The 16,537-nt window shown below is 46.3% G+C and overlaps 1 protein-coding gene across 3 annotated transcripts; it reads right to left on the bottom strand.

Annotated features, from left to right (window-relative positions):
• Positions 1-370: 370 nt before the first annotated feature.
• DRD1 (dopamine receptor D1) lies at positions 371-9,178 on the bottom strand. Of its 3 annotated transcripts, XM_068206117.1 has the most exons (3): positions 9,057-9,178; positions 4,276-5,078; positions 371-3,555 (listed from the first exon to the last, which is right to left on the bottom strand). In XM_068206117.1, exon 3 carries the CDS (start codon positions 3,545-3,547, stop codon positions 2,186-2,188), a length of 1,362 nt encoding a protein of 453 aa, XP_068062218.1. In that variant the 5' UTR covers positions 3,548-3,555; positions 4,276-5,078; positions 9,057-9,178; the 3' UTR covers positions 371-2,185. The 3 variants fall into 3 exon arrangements, with proteins under 3 accessions (XP_068062218.1, XP_068062219.1, XP_068062217.1); XM_068206118.1 differs by lacking the exon at positions 9,057-9,178 and having other exon boundaries at positions 371-3,603; positions 4,276-5,439; XM_068206116.1 differs by lacking the exon at positions 9,057-9,178 and having other exon boundaries at positions 4,276-5,438.
• Positions 9,179-16,537: the final 7,359 nt, after the last annotated feature.

Below are 16,537 nucleotides of genomic sequence, written 5' to 3'. Positions count from 1 at the left end.
AGTACTCCACAGCTTGGGAGGGAAAAAAAAAGACAAAAGAAACGGAAGAAAAACAATAAAAACATGTTATAAACCAAATTTACTATACTGTTACACCAAGGTAAAAAAATAATCTTTTAAATAAAAGTCACCAGTAGGTCGAGCTTTACACATTTAAAGCAGAGAGTGGCTGTTTCCAAATTGCTTTTACTGCTTTCAAATCCTAGTTTAGAGCAAGGGCTCAGTGGTCTCTAGTAAGGAGGTTTTTCTCTGCTTTTAACAGAAATTCCCATCTGCCTCATGGGTGTGATCCCAAATAAGGGCAAATGGGAAAATAAAGGAACCACCCTTCCTTTTAACACAATCAATACAAGTGCCAAAAACCAGCATGTATTTAATAAATGCAATGTAAATTGCTTTATTTGGCCTTCTGTTCACAAAATAATTTTATTATATGTATGAAAGCAGCATACAGGCAATAAAATTATGAAAACATTCACAATACATAAATACACAGACCTGATGCAGGATGTATATAGTTTGTTAGACTTTAATTTTTTTTCTCCTCTCAGTTCTCTTTTTCTGACAACACATTTGTTTTGATATATGTTATGTAAAAGTTGCTCCAAAGGGTATTTTCTCCCATTTAGAAAAGAAATGGGCTCCTTTGAATGCTGCTGAATATTAACACCCAATGTTCCTGTTGCTAATGCTCACTGATTGCTTCTGGCATTACAGAGGGAAAGCAGTAGGGAAGGACAGTGGAAAAGTAGCAGGATTTTTAAATTAAACATTGGCAACTTTTTTGGAGTTCACAGGAGCATTTCGAGATGGAGGCTGCGGTTCCACCCGTATTTAGAAATGTTTTAATCCAAAATGGTAATGAGGCCACTATTCCTTATCGATTGGAGTATTGACATGGCAATCACTAAACTGCAATGTCCTCCCAGCTCCCGGGGTAAAGCACCAGGGACCTCAGGTTTTAAATCTGACTGTGACAGAGGAGCAGACAGACAGCAGGGTCCAGGTGGTCCTGCAGGATAACAAGGTTATAACCCAGTGTGTTTGTTCAGAAAAGATATCCAAGACTTGAAATAAGAAAAGTCTGAGAAAGCTGTTTATCTTACATAAATACAAAACACTCTATACTAAGAATTGTTATCTAAGAAGCTTTCCTTCCCAAACTGGATTCTTCTTAAGGTTGTAGTCATATTTAAGGTATTTACAGATCCACAAACTTGACATTCTGGCAAAGTCTCTGTAACATGAATCTTTTTAAAAATAAATAGCAGCAATTTCTTTTATTTCTGTAAGGGAAGATAATTCTCAACTCAGTCAACTCTGGTCCTATCTTTTGAAAGAAATCCCACTTAAAGATAAAAAAAGCCCACAAGCAAACCAACTCCATACAGCATCAGTTCTCTTGATTCCTTCATTTCTTGCTGAACTCCGTAACATTCCTCCGTTCCCCTTGCCAGCTCTCCAGACTATCAGAGCTTGTAATAAAGTGCTGACTGGTTGACTGGTCAAAATGCAGTTATGACACTCCAAAAATATCCCATTATTTAAACATCTTAAATAACATAAATAAAGCTAGATCTGTTTATAACATATGAAAAATATCAATTTAAAACAAGAAATAAATAAAACCAGTATCAACATATTACCTCCCAAAGCTTTAAAAATAACCATTCTCATTATAAGGCTCAATTATTTGTCAGAAATAATTTTAAGAAGGCATCTACCTACCTTTACAATCCCTCAGTCATTAATTAGGACCTGTTAACACCCACTGTCACAAGACAAAGCAATCTTTTAACTTCTAGTAAACATTAATCTTTAAATACTCAACACTTATCTTTTGCCTCACTTTTAGCTAGAAATTGGTTTCTCTGTACAGAGAAGAAGCAACATTTTCTTTGTAACTGCACTGTATCTAAATTTGTAGATTTTTCCTCAGTGTGAACAGTACAGTTTAACATCCTTTTTTATAACCAATTTCCAGTATCTTTTTCTGTTTATTTAAATGTTTGAAATGTTAAATTTGCTCTGAATGCCAGGAAAATTAATTCTGGGCTTGGTGTAAATGTGCATTTTTCTCCCTTAGAGCTTAGGTTCTTACCAAAATATCTTGTATATCTTTTTTTTTCCCCAAAAAGGTTATTACAATATACACCATTAGGTCTTGCTGACTAAACCTTACTGTTCAGGTTTTATGCTGCCCATTCTGTGTAATGGGATTGATCTTTTCCAAAGAAACATCAGCTTCATAATCCAAGATACCCGACAGTGCTGGAGACATTTTCTCCAAGGTCTTTGACAGTTCACCCTCCTCATCTTCCTTTTTTAGAGGTTCTTCTTCCGGGCAGATAATGGAGTGTGGAATCAGATAAACCAGATTAGACTCTTTGGGGCTGGACCCTTTGGGCTCGTGTTGGCTGGAAAAAACCACGGCCCCGTTGTTGTTAATGCTGACAGTCTCGATGGCATTGCCAGACAAGGGGCAGAGCCTGTAGCAGCCCAGCAAGGTGGAGAATGCCTTGCGGAAATCAGCATTGAAGGCATAAATGATGGGGTTGAGGGAAGAATTGGCCCATCCAAACCATATAAAAACATCAAAGGTGGTGGAATTAATGCAGAAAGCCTCTGCTCCCTTGGACGGCTGGGTGGGCTCGCAGAAGGGAATCATGCAGTTCAACACAAAAAATGGCAACCAGCAGCACACAAACACCCCCATGATCACCGAGAGGGTCTTTAACACCTTTGTTTCCCTCTTGAAGGACATTTTGAAGTTGCTCTCTGGCTGCTGGCAGTCCATGCTGCTCCTGTTGCCACCTGGGTTCTGGCAGTTCTTGGCATGCACTGCTGCTCTCTCCAGAGCCGAGATGCGCCGGATTTGCTTCTGAGCAATCCGGTATATCCTGGTGTAGGTCACTATCATGATGGCCACGGGGATGTAGAAGCTAATTAGAGAAGAGGAGATGGCATACATCCTGTTTAGGCTAGAATCACAGTTGTCCGTGCTTACACCTTCTAAGGTGGCATTGAAGTCCAAAAAGCTCGTGGTTGCAGCCTTGTGCCAGTTCAGCTGCACTGGGATGAAGGAGATCAACACGGACAAAGTCCACGCCACGCTGATCATGATGAAGGCTGCCTTGGGGGTCATTTTCCTCTCGTACCTAAACGGGCTGGAGATGGCCCAGTATCTGTCCACACTAATGACACAGAGGTTTAAGATGGAGGCTGTTGAGCACATAATATCAAAGGCCACCCAGATATTGCAAAATGAACCAAAAGGCCAGAAACCGGCGATCTCAGCCACAGCTTTCCAAGGCATGACCAAAACTGCCACTAAGAGATCTGACACGGCCAAGGAGATGACAAAGAAGTTGGTCACCTTGGACCTGAGGTGGCGAAACCGAATGACAGCTGCGCAGACCAGCGTGTTTCCCAACAGCGTGGAGAGGATCAGGAGCGAGAGGAAGCAGCCTGTGAGGATCCGAAAGGAAGAGGAGTCCCTTTCCACCAGCAACCCTTCCCCGTCCATAGTGGTCTCGTTCCAAGTCATAGTTTCTCCTGAGGGAAAATCATATCATGATTTTCATGACGACATCAACTCCTCTCCTTGCAGAGATCAGAGAGATCAGACGGCCACTAATTACTCATCACCAAACCAAGCAAAGGTCCTTTCCTACAGTCCCTTCTCCCCCAGACAGACCTCACCCTCTTTGAATCATCCTGAACAGCATCCCGAAAGCACTGTGAGCAGGATCTGAAAATGCACAAACACAGTCCACCCTACAAACAGGGGTTTCTAGCAATCCCTTCAGAAACACACTGCACCACCCCGGCATGGAGTAGCCTCAGACAGCTCACCTGTAAATGTTCTGCTGCCGTCCTCTGCAAGCACACCCCACACACAGCAAAGCAATCACTTTCTATGCTTGCATCTATTCCCACTTAAATAAACTATTGATCGAGTGTTTCCAGTGTCCACTGCACCAGCCCTTCATATTTACTGAAGCGTATCAGACAAGATGCCTTTTCTCTAGTTCCCAAAATATCTCACTAATGAAACACTCCATCCTTCCTCCCTGGTACATTCGTGTTACAAAATGCACCAGCTCTCTCTCTGTTTCTTGGCAGTATCAGAAAGCAAATCTTTGCTTTGTTTCAAACTGTTTTACATTTCCAAGACAAAATAAATAAACATACAGTAGGTGTGTTTTAAAGGTTTTCAGCAAGAAGTAGCTCAGGTTATTTAGTTTGACTTAAACAAGAAATGCTGGCTCCTACCTTTCACCTCTGATTCCCTGTTTGCTCTGGGATGCGGGGATGTCTCTCCTCCTGTTTTAATTTTGGAATTGCATAGCAAATCTTATATACAAAACCAACACAGGAACACTATTTCGCATCGTGTATGTGGGCTTTTTTCCCTGAAAGTGCAAATTGGCAGGGGAGAAGTAAGAGTGGACCACCAGGAGTTAGTTTTCAAGGGAGCAGCAGGTCTGTGCCGTCGGACCGTGCGTGACGGACCCTGCTGGTGTGTGCCCAGCTCCCTCCATCCCACGGCCCCTGCTAATCACTCTGCAAACTTTGTTGGCCAGATCAGTCCCAGACGCACTTTGTACATCCCGTTGAGGCGGCACATCAGGGCAAATCATCCCAGGCAAAAGGCACGGTATTCCCAACACTGGCAAGAGCCGATTACCAGTTTTTCCCTCGGTCGTTTGCCGAATGAAGAAAAAGGCGAGAGGAGAAGGACCCGAGTGATCTTCCCTCGGCCACCACGCCGGCGATGCCCGCAGTGGGTTCCTCTTCCAGCAGGAACAAGTCGCTTTAACACTCCGCTGCCAAGTTACAGCTCTCCATAACTACTCCGGAATAATCCCACCTCCTGCTCAGCGGGGCTGCGCTCCAGGGATCGGGTCCAGCTCTTACCATGCTTTTTCCCTCTCGGAAAGGCGCAGGCGGAGGCAGCTCCTCACACTCTCCCGCTGCCCGCCCCGGGCCGCGCATCTCCCGGCTTCCTTCTGCCCGGGGCAGGGCTCGGCAGCATCGCCCCTCCAGGAACGCTCTGTCTGCCTGGCGACTCCTTCCTAAAGGATTAAGACAAGGGAATGACAGGCATGGAGGCACGCAGCGGGCAAAAAGCCACCCCCCTTCGCCTCCTCTAACATCTTCGGTCGGGCGCCGCTTCTTCTGGGCAGCTTTTCCTGCCTTTCTGGGGAATAAGGTCCCGAGCAGCCGGGGAGAGAGGCAGAGCGGGGCTCCGGGAGCGGCTCTCGTGGAGTTTAGCGCGGCCGGGATTACTTTGCCCGAGCTGCGAGCCGCGCTCGGTGCGCTGCTGCGGACAGTGAGTACCGGCCCCGCGCCTCCGCGACGGGCGATGCTCGGGAGGGGCCGCGGGGCGAGGCACCGCCACGCGGGAGAGCGGTGATCGCCCGGAGCACGCTCGGGAGCCGCTCCCGGCGCGGCGGGGCAGCGGCCGGGGCTGGGGGCTCGGCCGGGGCAGCGCTCCGTGCGCCGCCCCCCGCCTGGCGCAGCCCCCGGCTCCCGGCGCAGCCGCGGCCGCCGGGCTCCCTCTCCTGGGCGGCCGCGGCCCCGCCGGGGGTGGGCACGGACGGGGGGCAGCGTCCCACACCGCTCCCAGCCCGGCCCCGCGGCTGACACCGCGGCCGGCATCATCACCCTGCGGGCAGGGAGCGAGGAAAAGCTGCGGACAGGCTCCGCGTCCCCACTGGATCGTGCGGGCTCCGGAGAGGGACAAACATTGCGGAACCGCCGGAGCCCCGAGCGGGGCACCCCCGAGGGCAGGGAAAGCCCGTCCGAGCAGACCCGCAGCTCCTTCCAAAACCTCTTGGTAAACTCCCCCGTCCCGTTGGGTAGTGAGCACCAAAACTGGAACGGTTGTTACTCAAATCATTCTTTCTACTAAAGGGTCTTTTCTTGCTTACCTTAGCTGCGACAGGCAGGGAAAGAGGAACATGCTGATTTGCAACCTTTGCACAGGAATCTTAACCCCCAAAAATCAGAAAATAAATATACAAGACATCACAGGGAGGTTTAAAAACGTACTAGAAGAACAAATACTCTTAATAAGTTGTCAACATAAATTCTGTGGGACCCAGCACTTGAGAAGTTGCTTTTGAGCCATCTATTTCTCATAATGTCACTTAAAGCAGACAGTGCTAAGCTAACCTTGACTAGTTAAATGAAACACTTGTTTTCCTTTCCCCTTCTCTTTCTTTTTTTTATAAATTGTAACTGCTTCTCACCAAGTTCTCATCCCGCCCTCCCCTGCTTATTATCCTGTCCTTTAATCATCATCCATCCCCAGAGGAGGGTGAAAATAGACAAGAAAATGAATCCTGTGCTGCTTGGTAATCGAGATCTCTAATGAAACTCACTCTGAGTTTTCTTTTTCTATTTTCAAGATCTTTTTTCTATTGTGTCCTGTTCTTAAAGGTCCACACAAGAGAGGTTTAGTGCATGATAAGTATTTGCTGCAAAGGTAGCACGTTCCTGTTTTTCCATAGAAACTCTGGGCTGAGAGGAACATTGCCTACAGAAGAAGCCACTGAGCACACTTGATTTTATTTGCAATAACTTCTAGAGGCTCTCCTAAAATGACTTTCAACCATAGCTATCCTGGATTATTCCAGGAGAAATCACAATTTGCTATCGCCCAAAAAGCAAATTTTTTGAGGCATATTGGGGAGAAATACTGAGGTACACATTGCTGAGGAGAGAAAAGTCTGCTCTCAAGCATCTGCTTATCAGCTCATCCAGTGAACTCTTCTTTTCAGTTCGTTTTTACCAGGGAGTGGCCTTTCCTGGGGAAGAGGCTGGGTTCAGCATTGGTAGAACCTAATGCTGCTGATATGAGTGAGGGTTTCACTTGTATCTGACATTAAAGAAAGCCTTTTGGATCACTACTTACAGCAGCTTGTAAGACTCTCACAGCCTTTACTTTTTGGCAATTCAAGCATCAGTTTCCGAAGCCAGAGCCTCTCTCCTGTCTCTCCCCTAAGTTTGTGTGACCAGTCCAGGGATGAATGTGAGGTCTGGCTCAGCCCTGACTGCAAAGCCCCTTCAGCAGTTTCAAACACCAGCAGTTCATCCAGGGTACCCTGCTGTACTCATTTGTCACTTCTGCTAATTTATGAGCTTTTAAAACGTTCATGACTTAACAGTCATACCCAGGTGAGGAACAAAAGTGAAATGCACTAAACCCACATTATTATTTAGGTAAATTTAATGCTTGGATTAGGCAGCAGATTGCCACAAGAGCAGAATCAGCTCTGGTCCAGCTCTGGGCTTGCCTGAAACTGTCAGCCACAAGATGATGGTGCAGGTGTTTCCTGGAGATTCAGAAAAAAGCACAGAGCTTGTTAAATTCTCCCTGGGTACCCACATAAAACAGCTGCTTAACTTTATTTAATGTTTTTCAATCACTACCAACTGCTGCTGGAATCAAAGCAATGGCCAGCAAAGGAAAGATTTTGTGCCTCTATTCCCAGCTGCTCCTCCCAGGACATGCTGGTTGGAGAAGGCCCTACTTAGTCCATATGAAGACTTAAAAATACAAATACTGAGTAGCACATTGATCCAAATCATCTTAATTCAAGCAGAAATTAGTTACTGGAAGACCAAGTCCAAGCTGAACAAAGCCCAGATCTTGCATTCAGAGATGAACATTCTTTAACCTAAACAGTGCACACGCTAGACCTGGAGAAAGCTTAGCTGAATTTACAAAATATATTGTAGTATGTGGATACAAATTGTACTCACATCACCCTCGGGAGGACTTTTCATGTCTGCAAGCATGAGATTTACTAAACATGAAATCAGCGGAGACATATTCTCAGAAATAATGTCTAAAAGAGCTGTCAGATTTGTAAATAACTGGTTATACTAATAAGCTGAGAAAAATTTAGCCTCATTGTAACCTTCTTGAAAAAGTCAAGGGTTCCTGGAAATCAAGCAGCTCTGAAGTCTTCTAAAGATCAGTGAAGCATATTGTTTAAATTGATATAATGTTGTGCATTCCACGAGGAAAAACACAGTAGTGGCACAGAATCACAGAGCAAAGTGTGGCAGCAGAAAAAAAAACCACTGCTAACATCTGCAAGGATCTCAAGTCTCACTCCTGAATGAGAAAGATCCATCAGCAGGGAGAACAGATCAGTGAGAGAAACGATTTCTAGTCCCCAAAGGCAGACAACAAATATTCAGGCCTAAATATTCAGTATTTGAGCATGGGCACTGTTTTTTGACTGTAGATTATAATCACTGCAGCTGGCCCTCAGTGCCTGGCAGATTCAGCAGGGCTGATCTCAAAAAGCACATCAGTGCTCAAAAAGCACATCAGCACACGTTGACTTGTGAACTATTTTTCCAGTGGCAGCCACGAAGCATCCCTTGGCATCAGGTCACTGGTGAAGCATGTGAGGAAATTTGAGCACTGGCAGGGAAAAGGAAAACCAAAAAAGCCCAGAGAGAAGCACCATGTATGAAAGTCTGAATTGAAATGACTCGTTTGAGGGGGCTCATTCAGGCTGGACACAGAGGGTAGTGCAGGAGGGTATAAACGGCAAGGATTTGCTGTGCAATGCTACTGCTCCCTGGGACCTGGAGCTCATGCACTGCCTGCAGAGTGCTCAGGAGGCAGGACCAGGCACTGCTGCTCCCCTGGCATCTCCCCTCTCAGGCACTGATGCATCAGCACAGCCAGGAGAGCCCAACTCCAGCCCTGGGCCACAGCGGATGGAACCTGCAGAAAGGATTTCTGCTCTGCAGAAGATCAGGTAGCCGCCTCTCAAAAGGCAGCCTCGTGTCACCCACAGGCTTTCGGAGTGCTGAAAACCATCCTCTGGTTGTTCCATCTTTCCCCTCCCAGCCCCCTCCTTCTCAGAGCCTGTTCAAGCTCTCCTCCCCTTTCCCTCCCTCCCTCCCCAGTGCTCCCTCTCTCATGTCCCTGGAGCAGGTTTCAGCTGGAACCCCCCCAGATTTTACAACAAAATGGCTCTTTTTGGAGAGGTGAGGAAGACAGGAAAGACAGAGAAGTACCAAACCTGCTGCCAGGGATCCAAGCAGAAGCTGTCACCTGCACAGTCCCCAGCCCCAGGAGCTGTGGGTAATTTAAACTCAGTGTGATGCTGCCAATAACTGTGTTATTTAATCTGCAGAGCTCATGCAGTGACTTTTTATGGGGTTTTTCCAGTTCCACCCATTCACTCCCACAGGATTAGAGAAAGAAAATTTTTCCACAAGGAATATTTGGAGTGACCTCTTGCAGCTCGACCTGCTCTGCCAATCCAAAGGCCATTTACTGGATTTTTTATCGCCCTGGAAATCACTCAAGCAGGGAAACCTAAAAATCCTCCCCTTTTCTTTCTGGCATTTCCATCTGCCAGAGATACGGGGCAGGAGAGGGATTACTGCCCTACCAACACTCCCCTTCAGAGTGGGTAGAGAGCCAAACTGCAGAGGATGATAAGAATAAATTATGGCTGAGAGGAGAGCTCTAAGGAAAGGAAAATGCATCCTCCAACTGCCTCATCCCTGCAGCACAGCAGAACAGTGCCAGGAAATCCACAGCAAACTAACAAGACTCTTTCCTTAAAACCTAATCTACACCAACAAATGTGGAAAACCTCAACATTTCTGATCATTTCACTGACAAGTGTAGAGACTGGATGTACCCCTGAATTTTATATTCTAGTCCACGTATATAAAAACCTTAGCTGACTGCTAAGGGCCTACTCTATGAAATGGCTCATAAAGTAGTAAGTCAGCACAAAAATACAGAGTGGGCCATTGCCTCCCAATTTAGGCTTTTTTTGCATATGCATATTTTTACTACTGTACAGCTTTAATTCTTTCACTCCACACTGGACATTTTAGGTCCTCAGAAAAAAAAAAAAAAAAAACCTGAATATGTGAATCAAAAGAAAAGTCATGGATAAAATGACAGCACTTTTCATGTTAAAGATGACTTTGACATATTAATTGCATCTCAGAGATGAAATAAAGCCAGTGATACCGAATGATTCATTAGAATGAAATTAATCTGAGGAATAATTAACTCTGAGGGGATGGAGAAAAAGAATACAAATAGATATATTAGCAGCAAAACTCTTCAGCAATGAGAGTGACAGTGATTTCTAGCAGCAGTGGATGAGACTGCAGATAATACAATTTTCTCAGCAGATGGCTTGGTAGGTGGCACTCTCCCTCCTAAGCTGCTCTTAGAGATTTACTCCTGAGCTGCGTGCCAGCATCAAATAGATCCTTACCCATATTCCAGCCCAGCCCCTGACTGATGGATGGAGAAGAAATGTTTAACAGAACTGTTTAACTGCAGATTTTTTGGTTTTCTGGTGCAGGACATAAGATGAAGAAGTGTGTGCTTGGTACCCACAGCAAGTAGACAATAGTTTGCCCTACATTTGGTTATTAAATCCACATTATTACACATCCAGCGTGGTCAGGCTCCACAGCCCTGCCACTGGAAGGCTACAAATCCTTGAATTAAAGATGACTAAACTAATACTTACCAAAAAAGCAGAAGCATCACTGCTCTCTTCTAGTGAAGACTGGCAGCAGCATTTCAGAGCTGCTCCACAGGGAGCCACAGGAGCCCAGCCAGAGCTCTCTGCAAGGGGAGCAGCCCCATGGTGCCCATGGAGCACAGCAGGTCCAGCTACAGCAGACAGGATCAGTCCAGCAAGGACCAGACTACTCCAAATGTGCCAGTCATGCAGCTCTGCTGTTGACAGCATTTTCCCATCTGCAGCTCCCCACGCAAACCTGCTGTTGTTGCAATGTTGCAGTTCCACCTTCAGGTTCTGGGATTAAACTCTTCTCCCAGGCTCCTTGTCAAAGTCAAATCACATAGTCTGGGCTTGACAGCAGTCAGAAACATCCCACCAAATTCAATAAAACACTGGAACAATATTCCAGACAAGAACCTGTACCAAGGTCTAAGCCTTGGCTGCTTCACTCCTCCTGATGCAACTTTCATGCACACCTTTGAAAAACCCTGTGATCCAACTGCCCCAAACTATGATATTATCCCAAATCCACTCTCACCCTTGTTCAGCTGGATCTGTTGTCCTGTCCCAGCCTCTCTGCCTGGCCCACCACATCAGGCAGAACTCTTTCTTCCCCCTGACATGATTAACTTCTCCCTCTTTGCATCCTGCTTTGATGTCCTTGGCTTTTCCCTGCCCTGTTGCTGGGACAGTCTCTAACAGACTGCACTTTCCCAGGCTGGAAATGTTCCCTGAGGTTCATTATCCACTTGTCAACATCTGTCCCAAGGTCAGGGGCCTTCCAAGGCAGACATTTCTTCCTGCTCCATTCCCACCTCAGCTCCAGGCATCCAGAGTCTCTTCTCAGTCCATCAAACCAGCCCTCTCCATTTAGGAGTGGCTAAAAGTAGGGATGTCTTCCAGGTACATGTTCCATGTCAGTAGAAAGTTCCCTGGTGCTTCCCAGTAATTGTGTACTATTCATGGGAATTCCCTTCTGCTTTCCAAAACTTCCCTTCTGCTCTTTAGAAATTTCCCACAGCTTTCTAAGAGCTGTGCATTTCCTCCTAGGATTTCTCCACTGCCTTATAGCAGTTCCTCCTCACTTCATACAAAATTCCCTCCAGCTTCCTGGGAATTTGTAGGCAATTTTTTCATAACTCACATTTTGCTTTCCTGGGGTTATCCCACAGCTTTCTAAGAATTCAATTTTCCTTTCTAAGGATTTCCCATAATTTTTCCATGAGTTCCCTGTAATTTTCTAGGACTTTCCCATGTTTTTCTAGACATTTTCCATACCTTTCCAGGAATTTCCTGCTGCTGTGAATCTCTGACTGCTCTCTAGGCACTTCTGTCTGCTTTCAGGTGTATCCACCAGGTTGTGGCAGTTTTTCCATGCTGGTTGTGCTGCTGAGTGTTGTGATATGCTCAGTTGTCCTGTGGTGTCCTCTTTTGTCATATACGACAGATTTTGTCATTGTTGTGCTGACACGCCTCATTCTTATATTTTTTACTATTTTATAAAGCCATGGGAAAGGCTCAGGAGGTGAAAGTAAAAGGATTAATTAACATCTGGTCCCTAGGTGCTGATGAAAAAAAATTGTCAGGTCTGTTTGAAGGAGCTGTGAGAGCTGTCATGGATCTTTCATGGCAGCAATGATCCCACAAGAGACATTTATAAAATAGCCACATCATAGAGGAAATGGCTTCCTAATCCCCTTGAAAGGCTGGTTTATCCCTTTAAGCACCGCTTTATGTCCCTTCTAAATGCAGATTGGCTTTTCATCTTCATTCCCTTCCATTCTTATCCAATATAACTGTGCATCTAGAGAGAGGAAAATTGAGGATGCATTAATTTAGCTTGGCACAGTAGAGCATGAGTAACCTAGAACTGAGTTCAAATATTGCAGATGGAGCCAAAGCATTTAAGTGATTTTATAAGTAACACTCTATCAGCTTACATAAGAGATTCATTACAATTTATATTGCCAAAAAATGTTGTGTTACTTGCCTGTTTGATCAAATTTCTCAAGCTAATAGTTTATTCTTTATCAGCTGAGACTGGGAAAACAGGGTGGTGGTTTTTGATGTACTGACACAGACTCGCAGAAATCGCTGGCTCATTTACAAAAACAATCCTTGAACTCCCTCAGAGTGTGCCGATGTCCCAGTCTGAAGTTTGGATCCTCCACATAAAATTAATGTATATTACGTCAGGAAACCACAGGAGATGCTGGATATACGTGGTTCACCTTGCCCAGCATTCTGCTCCTGATAGCAAAACCCAGAACAGAACCTTCACAGGCACCTCCCATCAAGTGCTAACGAATCATTCCCAGAAATGTTGCTGGTTTCTTCTGGCAAACCCCTGATAACAGCCAGCTTGGTGCCAAGGCCAGCTCCTGACATCATATTCCAGAGCCAGTCGCTGCAAACACCCCAGATCCTTGCATGTGCCTTTGGGAGCATCATCACATCATTCCCCACTGCTCTACAACTACTTTTTTTCATGGAGCAGAAAAGTCTTGACATCTAGCGCGTTTCCTTCCCTTCACTCTGACTGCACTGTTTTTGACCCAGGGTTTGAAATTCCTGGTCCTGCAGTGCCACTTACTGGACATTTCTGTTCATAAAAGTATGTGCAGCAGCTCTTCATTTACTCATTTGATTCTCAGGGCTAATCTGAAATGGAGAAAAACATAAAATACACCGATGTTCACTTAGTAATCCAGGAAAGCAAATACAATAAAGCCTATTTCTTAGATGAGGCAGTAATTGTGGAGGAACAGAAATCCTCCTTTTCTGGTCAGTGTGGGGAAGAATTTGCTCTGTAACAGTCTGGGAATTCTCCCAGGTGGAAACATGCAGATGGTCAAATTCATCCCTAGTTCAACAAATATACATGGCCGTTTGCAGGATTTATTAATATATCCCTTAGGAAACAAGGCAACTGCAAGGAATGCTTCAAAAGGAGCTGGGGTGGGGTATATTTGATTAATCCCAACACATTTTTAATAGAGACAAAAACATTTTAGTGTGAAAATTACCGCAGATGAAAAAAGACCTAGAGTCAGAGGGCAGATGTTCTTTGTGCTTACATGTATTCACCCATTTGCCTTTCATTTTGTAGCTCATGAGTAACTGGTGGTGATTGCTCAGAGCCATCTCGAGCCTTCTCAGGATTCAAGGAAAAATATCAGATTTGTTACTCAGCAATGGGAAAAATGACTCGTCCAGTGAAAGAGAAGTTAAGTAGCTGCTCAAAACCATCTGCACTGAGCACAGAGCAAAGAGCAAACTATTAACTCAAGCAGCTTTGCACGTAGTGACTCAGAGAAAGAATTTAGGTATTCATACATCCACATTAAATACTCTGCAAGCAGAATTTCAATTGTGATGCGAAGAAAAGTCCACGTGTGATTTTAAATCAGATTAACAAGTTGGTACCTTTGGCATACAAGGAAATTACAGGCAGAACACATCAGTCCTCAGAATGCAAACCATACAAAACAACCCCAGTTATATCCAACAACAACTAATTTATTTCTCTGCACAACATCCAGCTATTTCCATTTCCCAAACAAGGTGTTTTTCCTGCTCAGTCATTGTCATGTTTTTTTAGCAACAAGTGTTATGGCCAGATACCACCACAGATGTAACAGTGTTGGATCTGTCAGTGGTCATGGAGACTGGGATCTGACTGACAAGATTAAAAAGAATTAGATATTAGCAGGGAAATATATAAATTGTGCACAAATTTTATTGTGCAGTGCAAGAATATCGATGACAGGTTTTTTTTTTTATTCTTTAATGATGGACTCTCACTTGGTATATTTGCAGCTGCAATTGACATATTTATATCTCTAAGATTTAAGTTGTGGAGCCACAGGGGAAATAGAACAGGAGACATCTGAGACTGGATGTGGCTGTGTCAGAATGAAGGTTGACTGTTAGTTTTTTATTAAAAATCATTAACTGAGTTGGCTTTCAGTTAAAAAACTGAAAACAAACTCCAGCCTACACAATTCTGTTTTATGAAATGTATATATATATATATATATATAATTTCATAGAAGTTAAGTATTAACAGCAAAGCTTTCATCAGGAAGTGCAACTCCACAAACACTTAATACCTGGGTAGAGTCATGGCTTTTTAATATAAAATTCTCATTCAGTATCCTGCAATGAGCAGGGAGAGGAAAGTCAGTCCCATATCCAAAGAGCTGAAGAGTAGGATTGCTCTGCTTGCACAGCTGCCACTCCTCCAGGGATGAGACCTGTGGACAGAGCACTGATCTTACAATGGCAATTTCAACAGAGGAATTGGGCTGGGCTATAGATGGCATTTGCAATCTGTCTCTGTGTTATTCTGGTCCACAAAAGAGCTGAACGAGCTCAGTTCGCGGGCTGTAAGGGGCTGCAGCACCGCGGAGTCTGCACGCGTGTCCCCCTGCTCCCAGGGGAATCAGCACCAGGGATGGGATGGGATGGGATGGGTTGGGATGGGTTGGGATGGGATGGGATGTGGATGGGTTGGGATGGGATGGGATGGGATGGGATGGGATTGGGTTCGGGTTCGGGTTCGGATTCATCTGGGCTGGGCTCGGGCAGGGCACGGGTCAGCCCTGACTGTGCCGAGCCAGGTTGGGTCACGTCGGGCCCAGTCTTGGTCCGGTCCGGTCCGCACCGGTCGGGTCGGCTCAGCCAGGCCCGGCCCCCGGCCGGTACCGTCTCAGGTTGTGACCCCACCAATCCCAAAGATTCCCATCACGGTGCTCCCCCTGCGCCCATCCCGGGGACAGTGTCACTTGCCAGGACACCTGGAATTAGCGGACCCCGGGCACGACCAAGCAGGCTGCACAGGACAGATGGGAACCTCAGGGGAAGAAAAAAAACAAAGCAAAACGTTTGGAATTCTGAAGTGTTTCTACTGTCGCAGCAGCCCAGCCATTCTGGGAATAACAGAAAGAAGGAAAATGACAGTGAGGAAGCCTTCATTTGTCCCTGTGTCGATTTCCTCCTCCACAGCTGCATCCAGAACATCACTTCTGGATGCCAGCAGCTTTGAATTGCTGAAATAGAGATGAAGACACAACCTGCCCTGCGAACTGCTGCCTTCCCAGTGCCCACACCTCACACCAGGGTTACGGGCTGGGAGCCCGGCTGAGGAAGGGATGTGTGTGAGCAGAGGATGACAGTGACATGCGGATACTCCTTATCTGGCTGCTAATGCACTTTTTATCTCCTCCCTCAGGTGCGGGCGCTGTGACAAGCCTCGTACTTGAGCGACCTTCAGAGCAGCCTCCTGAGCTGACGGTGCTGTCCTCACACATGGCAATTTACTGTCCCTCATCGCCAGGTTTGGGGGCGTTAGTGTGGCTTGGGTTTCTGGTAATAACCCTGAAACAACAATCCCAATCCAGGGCAGCCTGGAGATTGACGGCAGACCTCACCACGGTCCCTCTATGGGCCATACTTAGGGGTTGGACTCGATGATCCTCGGGGTTCCCTTAAACTCAGAATAGTTCGTGATTCTGTGATGTTGTGGGCTGCAGCTTCCTCAGGAGGGGCAGCGGAGGGGCATCACCGATCTCCGCCCTCTGTGAGCAGTGATAGCACTCGAGAGAACCGCTGGAGCTGTGCCAGGGGAGAAAATCAGGACAAGGTTCTTCACTCTTTAAAGGGTGGTTGGGTTCCACAGGGAAGCCCACGAGAGCTCACAAGGAGCGTTCGTTTGACAAACGCTCTCGGCACAGGGTGGGATTCTTGGGTCAGTGGGGGGCCAGCAGTGGGACCCTGACGATCCCAGCGGGTCCCCCCCAGCACAGGATATTCCATGAAATACTTAACGGCAGTAACTGTGCGAGAAACGCCAGCCAGCCCGAGCCGAGCCGAGCCGGGCCTCCAGGGCAGCGGGCCGCGGGAGGCGCGGGCGGCCCCGGGCGCTGCCCGCACGGCCCGGCCCGGCCCGGCCCCGCCGGGGCGGAGCGAGGCGGAGCGGGGCGGCCCCGCCGGCTCCC

This window comes from Anomalospiza imberbis, chromosome 15, assembly GCF_031753505.1.
Source record: "Anomalospiza imberbis isolate Cuckoo-Finch-1a 21T00152 chromosome 15, ASM3175350v1, whole genome shotgun sequence".
Lineage (NCBI taxonomy): Eukaryota > Metazoa > Chordata > Aves > Passeriformes > Viduidae > Anomalospiza > Anomalospiza imberbis.
Note: the sequence above shows the minus strand (reverse complement) of the source record. Positions and strands in the feature narration are given on the sequence as shown.

Bases quoted from the DNA above. Each gene is read 5' to 3' on its own strand.
- DRD1 (XM_068206117.1), bottom strand. From the start codon at position 3,547: ATGACTTGGAACGAGACCACTATGGACGGGGAAGGGTTGCTGGTGGAA.